This window comes from Trichomycterus rosablanca, chromosome 20 (assembly GCF_030014385.1).
Source record: "Trichomycterus rosablanca isolate fTriRos1 chromosome 20, fTriRos1.hap1, whole genome shotgun sequence".
Classification (NCBI taxonomy): domain Eukaryota; kingdom Metazoa; phylum Chordata; class Actinopteri; order Siluriformes; family Trichomycteridae; genus Trichomycterus; species Trichomycterus rosablanca.
In genome coordinates, this window is record NC_086007.1 from 11,448,424 (window position 1) to 11,456,810 (window position 8,387).

Consider the following 8,387-nt stretch of genomic DNA (forward strand, 5'->3'; position numbering starts at 1 on the left):
ACTTTTTACTTCAACCGTATGTCAAAGAATCATCACTAGCTAATGATTCAGAATAATCGTTTAGGTCATTTTACTTCATGCTTCGACTTGTCATGTTAATATCTGTGTGAAAAAGCAGATGACTTCCTTGTTTGTGTTTTTCTGGCTGAGAGGAGCAGATTGCTGAGTTTTCCGCTTATGTAAATGGAACACAGGCGCTCGGACTGTACTGAGCACGCGTGGTGGAGCGCGTTCTGCTGACGTCTGGGAGCGTCGCTCTTCTTCCTAACTCTGTTCTAGAGTTTCTCTAAATCACCGCAAGTTATTATGTCTACACAGATCGATCTTCTCAAACGATGCCGAGAGCCATCACGGGTCATGTGTTGATAATGAAACCCCGCAAAGCTTTCAGATCATGGCCACAGCGGACTGTGTGGATTCTGACGGCAAACAGTTTGGCAGGACGAGATCGGAGTCGAAGCGGTTGGAACCTTGGAAGCGACACATTATTGGACAGCTAAAACATCGCGACCAGGCGCAGAAGATCCGATTCCAAGATTTGATCTGCTCATGTAGGTTAAGATTTCTTTATCGAGTATTAAATCACATTATTGTGTCTAACCTGTTAAAGGCTTACTTTTTCAGCTATAAAATTAAAGCTACAGTATGCAACCCTTGTTGAAAATTAACCTTCATAAACTTTGACAGTTGTAAACATGTTTATAGGGCAAGGGCAAGGGCAAGCCATAGCCTAGTGGTTAAGGTACTGGACTAGTAACCAGAAGGTTGCTGGTTCAAGCCCCACCACTGCCAGGTTGCTGCTGTTGGGCCCTTGAGCAAGGCCCTTAACCCTCAATTGCTCAGACTGTAACTGTAATGTAAGGCGTCTGCTAAATGGCGTAAATGTAAATGTTATAGGTCTTAAATATTTCTGCAACCGCTCTTTGTCTTTGTCAGAGAATGGATTAAAAAATGCTGGGTCAAAATACACCTACTAATCACATTTCTGGTGTATTAAGTTTTTTTTTTTTTTAAGTTAATTTTCCTTTGTTCCTTGGTGTTTTTATTCATATTTACCATTGGTGGCTTATCTGTGCCCATATAAATAGGACTAGTTTGACTAAAAAGACTGTTAGGGCAATTGTAGGTTCTGGACTAGTAGGATCAAGCCCCACCACTACCAAGTTGCCACTGTTGGACCCTTGAGCAAGGCCCTTAACCCTCAACTGCCTAGACTGTACACTGTCACAATTGTAAGTCGCTTTGGATAAAAGAAAAGTGCTGCAGATGTAAATGTAAAAATTCCATGGAACAGTGGTATGTTCCCAAGGTTAAAAAGAAAACTTCAACAATCCTCTATCTGTTTTTTATTAATTTGAACCTGCTGGAACAAGAGTGACTGACCACAGTCAAGTAAGCTTTGGATCACCCTGAACTAGAAGCTGTTGTACATGAGAAACCCACTTCTGTTTTTTCTTCTTTGATATGATCAGCAAAAAACGTTGATCAAGCTTTAAGGATCCAAATTTGGAGCTGGGTTTTTTTTCAGCCTATGGTGGTGAATGTAATCGTCTGGCTTTAGCTGTATAATTATCACTCTAACAATGTCCTGCTGGTTTAAATAAATGCACAGTAATCAGAATAGAATGGCATTTACAGTAGCATAAAGCTTAATATTAAAATTATTTTTCATATGATTATAATGCTTTGGATAAAATCTAGATATTAAAGTTGGAACAGTTTATTTAATGTTTGAGCCTGTAACACTGGTCGATTATTTTGGAAGTCCTCCATGTTTGTGCATGAGAAATGCAGGTACTTTTGATGGCATTCCTGTAACATGTCTGACAGGAGAAATGCAACAACAACAAAAAGAAAATATCACCCTGGATTTTTTCACATTGTTTTAGGAGTTATGTTCAGTTAAAAATAATAGTAGGAATATTAATAACTTTAATCTTGTTTTAAAAGTGCACTGGTTAATGTTTTAAAGTGTGTTAGGGAGTTTTTAATGTTCTTCTCATTCGCACATATTAACTTTTACTTTCTGTTCCTAACTCCCAAAACATGGTTTATGGGTAACTGGCTGCTCTAAATTGCCTCTGGGTGTGAGTGCTCTCTGATAAACTACAGATATACCATTATAAATATATTAAAATATTTCAATTCTTTTTGTAATTAATTGTAATTATTTATATTTAACTTATTTGTGTATTTCGGTAATAGGTTGTATTTAATTAAGATATTGTTCATGCTGATTGGTAGCCTTACTTTAAAAGTGTATTATATGATGCAGAAAAGAGCAATCTGCATACATGTATTATAACCTATTTAAAAATATAAAAAAAATTAACTGTAAAAAGTTTAACATGGTTTATTGTATAAAAACCAAGTAAAACTTATTTTTCACACTCATTATATCTATTGTCTGAGAAAAAAAGGCTTAACGTTAATCCAGAGCAGAGATTAAGAATGAACTTTTTCTTATACAGTCTCTCAGATTTTGTACCTTGAGCCGTCTGTGAAATCCGCTCATATTGGATGTGTAATGCTGCTTCTGGAGGCAGCTTTGCCGTTACCCTGAAAGATCATTAAAAAATGCTGGCATAAGAGCCGGTGGAAACAGAACTACCGGCTCATTTATCATCAGTTGGTGAAGTGGCTGCTCCTCTACTTTTATAACCACTCATGGTTTCTATTCTTTTTTTTAGAGAACGTAGTCATCACACATTGGTGGACTGAGTACCTGGCCAATTTGTGACCAGTTTTATTCTGACTTATGTAAAGTGTTTACTGGGGGCTTTTTGTTGATGTCTTTATTCCCACTAATGTGATCATCTATTTATTTTTTTGCCTCTCTGCCTCAGGCTGTGAATTTTATGTGGTTTTCTTTTGTTTCTAGTTTAAAACCACCCCATTACAGAACTGGACAACTCATGGACTTGTGAAATTAAATTCTAACATAAATTCTGTGAATATGTGTGTGTTTCAGATCTTAACTTACTTGAACACTGCACACGAAATACTCTCATTGCCAAAGGCCTGTTCTCTTTCCCCAGGTAATGAACTTTGAATTATATTTTTTTGGCTGCGTCTGTTGACAAAATCAGTGTTAAATTTAGTACACAGCTTATACATTCCCTTAGTGTCTGAAGACAAGGTATACACTTGTTTCACTTGTTCTTGTGCCAGCTACAGTGGCATGGTGCATCAGGTAATGTTGGTGCTGCCTAGGTCCAGGCTTTCCAATTATAGTCTGTTTGAAGTTGGATTGTTCCAACCATGCCTGTATTGGTTTGCTTCATTTTCCAAAACCACAAAAACATGGCTAATTATGTTAAAATTATTAGTATAACAATGCCAAGTCAATATTTTAATGGCATGGAAAATGAGGGAGCTGCCAAGTGTGAGAGAAAAACTTGAAGCGAATTAATACCCTTTTAGTAGGAGACAGATCTGGACTGTAAACAGTGTCTACAAAGCCAAGCTCGTAATTAGCCCATGCAGAATTAGGTCTGGCAATGTCCTGCTGAAATAACCATGGACCTCCTGGAGAAAGACTTCACCTAGATACCGGTTGGCTTTTGCACCTTTTACAGATTAGAGTTTGGATGCTCTGTTTCAGTTGTAGGCAGTTGTAGCCTAGCGGTTAAGGTGCTGGATTAGTAATCAAAATGTCACTTGTTCAAGCCCCACCACTGCCAGGTTGCTGCTATTGGGCCCTTAATCTTTAGAATGTGTACTGTCACAGTACTTTAAGTCGCTTTGAATAAATACATCTGCTAAGTGCTGTAAATGTTTCGTTTTTAGCACAGCGAGCTTGACATCTATTTTTCTTGGAAAACAAGCTAAAACACAGACACATCTGACCACAGCACATGTTTCCACTGCCTTTTAGTCCATCTGAATGAGCTTTGGCCCAGAAAACTCAGTGCCATTTATGCACAGAATGGATGTATAGTTTCCTCTTTGTGTAAAAGAGTTTCAGATTGAATCTCTTGATGCAGTGTTAAGTGACACAGTTTTTCCAAAGTATTTTCTTGTGGCTAAATTTATAGTACTTGCATGATGACTTCTTATGCAATGCCTTCATGCACAAGAGTGGCTTCCAAAGTTGTTCATATGGACCGAGATTTCGCTGGATTCCCTAAATTATATACAGTAATATTTATGGTAGTTGCTGGAGGACCTAAATGATCTTACATGAAGTAATGTTCCCTTTAAACTAACTGACAATCCTTCCAAAATTTGCCCAGAGTGGTGAGCTACAACCCATCTTTGCTTACAAAGACTGAGGCTTTGGTGGATCCAACTTTTATATCCAATCATGAGTTTGAGTTTGAACCCTTATTTGTTACCCCTTCACCTGCTTAGTAAGGAATGGTTCAAAACAGTAAATAACTTAAATATTTTATAAACTTTTTGCTACTATTTTGTCCCGTCACAACTTTTTTGAGTGTGTTACAGGCATCAAATTCTAAATTTCGAAATATTTACAATATACAATCAAATTGGTCAGCCGAAATGGAAAAAGTATTTGCACTTTTATCAGTTAAATAACAGTTGAAGAGAATTACCAAATCACAGATTCTTGTTTTTCATAATTTACAAAATAATTTCCCTACATAAGGTTTGTAAGGGCACAAATGTTCTGCCATTTAAAATTTTTAAGTAGAAATTAATTACAAACTGCAAAAACAAAATGAGAACTTAATGTGGTCATGTCACATGTTCATGTTTAAGCATTTACTATTAATAAATCCACAGCACTGACTAGGCTCACACGCTAAATATGTATTGCAACCTTTGTTAAATTTGAAATATCGTATGATGTAGCCAGTCTGTTGGGTATATGTTTACTCAGTGTTTTATGTATGCTGCTTTATAATTGTGCAGGTTGCACTCATCATTTAAAGATGTCTCATCCCTGAAGACGTCCACTGGTGAGGTAGGAATGAGCGCCATTTACAGACATACCAATATGAATTAGAATACATAATTACAGTTTCTAGTATAATGCTTGGACAAATAGTACTGTAGATGGGAAGTGTGAAAAGCAGCTCTCCTGATCTGCAGTGTTTGCTGTGCAGTCTTTCTAGTTCAGTCATGCAGGCTTTTGTTTAGAAGAACAAGTCATGAAAGGAATGTGTTGTCTACTGTTCCTCTTAACAAAGGACAAATGGCACTATTTGGTATATTATGGCATGTTTGGCTTCTTTATTACGGTATGTTTATGATGATGCAGTGTATAGTCAACATTATGTGTACACCTGACCTGAGCAAGGACTTTAACCTCATTGCTTGCATTGTATTCGATCACAGTTGTAAGTCACTGTGAATAAAAGCATCTGCTAAATGCTATAAATGTAAATATGTTGACATATTATGAAGCTTGGCTGTCAGATTTGATTTATGACTGTTTTCACACATAGTTGATGCTGTATGTTTGTCTACTATATTATGACTACAGTAGTATTGTAGCATATTACATAGTTTGTACCTGTATCATGGTATACATATATTTTAACATGTTTGCACACAATATTATGACTATATTATGGTAACAGATGAATGCTGTAGTATTTTGATATTTTGTTAATACCGCTATATTATAATTATTCAGCTCTTTCATAATATTGCTTATCTTAAAACTTTCAGCAAGACTTTTAGCAAGTCTGTATGACCTAAAGTTGGGTTACAACATGATTAAACAATTAGGAACTCATTAACTCATTAACTTATTATGGCACTGTTGCCTCACAGCTAGAAGGTCCTGGTTACGATTCCCAGGTGGAGCGGACTGGGTCCTTTTTGTGTGGAGTTTGTTTTCTCCCCCTGTGTCCGTGTGGGTTTCCTCCGGGTGCTCCGGTTTCCTCCCACAGTCCAAAGACATGCAGTCAGGTTTATTGGTAATATTACATTTCCTCTAGGTTTAAGTGTGTGTGTGTGTGTGTGTGCTTCATACCTTTGTTGTTTACTAATTGCAAAAGCAGTAGCTGGGTGCCAGTATCTGAAAGAAAATAGTAATGAATATAATATTAATGAAGTTCTATCCAGCATTAAATGGAACGAGGTTATTTATGTAATGTAGTTTAATGTTTTCTATTGTAGCTTGCTTACCAAGTAGTGGAGCTGCAACAGAAGATAAAAATCAAGAATGCATTTCTTGATGAGCAACAAATCAAGTAAGTTTCCTTGTCAGGTCATAATATTCTTTGTTACTGCACGTTAGTTCTTTTTTCAGAAAACTGAAGAACTTGTATGTAGTATTGTTAAACCTGTCCTGGACTTCACTGAAGTATTTAAACAATTTTTTTAATCCTACCAAGAACTGATGAAGTGCTGTCTCATCTACATGTACATTATTGTACCGGTTTGGCAACATGACAGCAGTAACATGATAAGCATATTTCTGTCTTTCATTTAATCTGTACAAAAATTTCCTTCTGAAAATATGTATATTTATACAAATAATCGATTAAATTTTAAGCTATTTAAGGGCTGGGCAAAATCAAGAGGGTTTTATTTGGTCTCTTACTTGTTTTGGACATGTTAGCTATTTTACTTGCCTATTCTTGATCTTTATCCTCCAAGTTTTCCTTTTTTTCTGTCAGAAGCTACAAACTTCTCATTAATTTTATTATTTATTTATTCATTGCAAATACATTTATTTATCACACAACTACAAAAAGCAACAGTTGTGTTTGTGTGATTTATCCATTTATTTTGATCAAATTGACATTATGTTTAGGAGAAATGGTCAAATATTACTTTACATTTAACTTTTGTTATTTCTATAAACAGCACAACAGTTTATGGGTGTCCAAATTGCATGTTTAAAAGAATTGTTTAAAAGTTATGGTAGGTGGGCGGCACAGTGGCCTTTTTCTTCCTTTTAGGTTTATTGGTCCAAGGTTCAATTGCCCGATTGCATCATGCTTCCTCTGCACCAATGCCGATCCCTGCTCTGATTGAGGAGAACGAAGCTAACCCATGCCCCCTCCGACACGTGGGCAGCATGCCGTATGCATCTTATCACATACACTTTGACGAGTGCAGTGCAGCTCAGCGGCTGTGTACAGAGAGACACACCCTGAGAGCACTCTTTTCTCATCTCTGTGCAGGTGCCATCAGTCAGCCAGCAGAGGTCGTAATTGCATTAGTTATGAGAGAGAGACTCTATCTGGCTTAATCCCACACATATCTGAACAACAGGCCAATCGTTGTTTACCGCTGCACCACCTGAGCGGCCGGTAGTGGGTGTTCTGCACAGCTCCAGGGTCCTGGGGCCTGGGTTCAATCCTTACCTTTGGACACTCTGGGGAATTTGGCATTTTTTCCATGTCCATGTGTGCCACCCTGTGATGTGGTGCCTACCAAGTTTTGTACTGTATTCCACCTACTCTGGCCCAGATCAAGATGGAACCATTAGTAAAGATTAATAAATGAATAAATACATAGTAGATACGTAAGTTAATTAAAGAACAGTGTTAAGCTTTATGACTTACATAGTCATTTTTTATGTTCATTACAATTGCTATAGTTTCTTTTATTCACTCACTCATTCACTGTCTATTTTACCACTGCTTTCTTTATCCAATTTAGGGTTGCGGTGGGTACAATTCATCAAGCATAAGGTAGAAAACACCCTGGACAGGTTGGCCAATCCATCACAGGGCACACACAGGGCAATTATGGTATCTCCAATTAACCTGACTACATGTCTTTGTTCTGTGGGAGGAAACCAGAGCTCTCAGAGGAAACCTGGGATTCGAACCCAGGACCTTCTTCCTGTGAGGCAACAGTGCTACCCATTGAGCCACTGTGCCACACTAGATTTTTTTTAGCTGCTTTAAAACAAAGCATAATCACAGTTACATGGATTTTGTGTTTATATCAGGTTTTCACTCTGTTTTAGGTTGTGCGAGACTGAGAATGAACTCAGCACTGCACAATTAAAGCGTGATTTGCTGCTGGCTGATGTAGAGGAGTTAACGGAAACAAACCGGATTCTCAAGAGTGAATATGACTCTCTGAATGAGCACTATCAGCACACAGACAGAGGGTACAGGGAGGAAAGGCTGCATGGTTCCGACCTGGAGGAAGATTTGGTTAGCTTGAAACAGCAGGCTGCTGCTCGCATGAACTACCGCAACGAAAGAAGACACAGGTGAGGCTGGCAGCAGGCAACAGGCAAAAAAACCTCTTCTCACCCTTTATTTCCTGGGACATGTGTGGAGGTTTGGCTAAACAAACTTCCAATCTCTACGTATTCTGAACAGTACTTCCAATGTTGAACAATTTCAAAACAATATTTCCTCAAAACAAAGAAACAGGTCGGCAATCCATCAGATAAATAACATTAGAGGAGATCACTTATCTGGACTAGGATGTCCGCATTCTCCACC

General features: G+C 37.7%; 1 protein-coding gene across 1 annotated transcript; it reads left to right on the forward strand.

The window, feature by feature from the left end:
- Nucleotides 1-249: 249 nt before the first annotated feature.
- On the forward strand, nucleotides 250-7,985 carry atg16l2 (ATG16 autophagy related 16-like 2 (S. cerevisiae)). Its single transcript, XM_063016231.1, has 5 exons — nucleotides 250-551; nucleotides 2,972-3,038; nucleotides 4,876-4,927; nucleotides 6,091-6,164; nucleotides 7,585-7,985. Exons 1-5 carry the CDS (start codon nucleotides 395-397, stop codon nucleotides 7,613-7,615), a joined length of 381 nt encoding a protein of 126 aa, XP_062872301.1. The 5' UTR covers nucleotides 250-394; the 3' UTR covers nucleotides 7,616-7,985.
- Nucleotides 7,986-8,387: the final 402 nt, after the last annotated feature.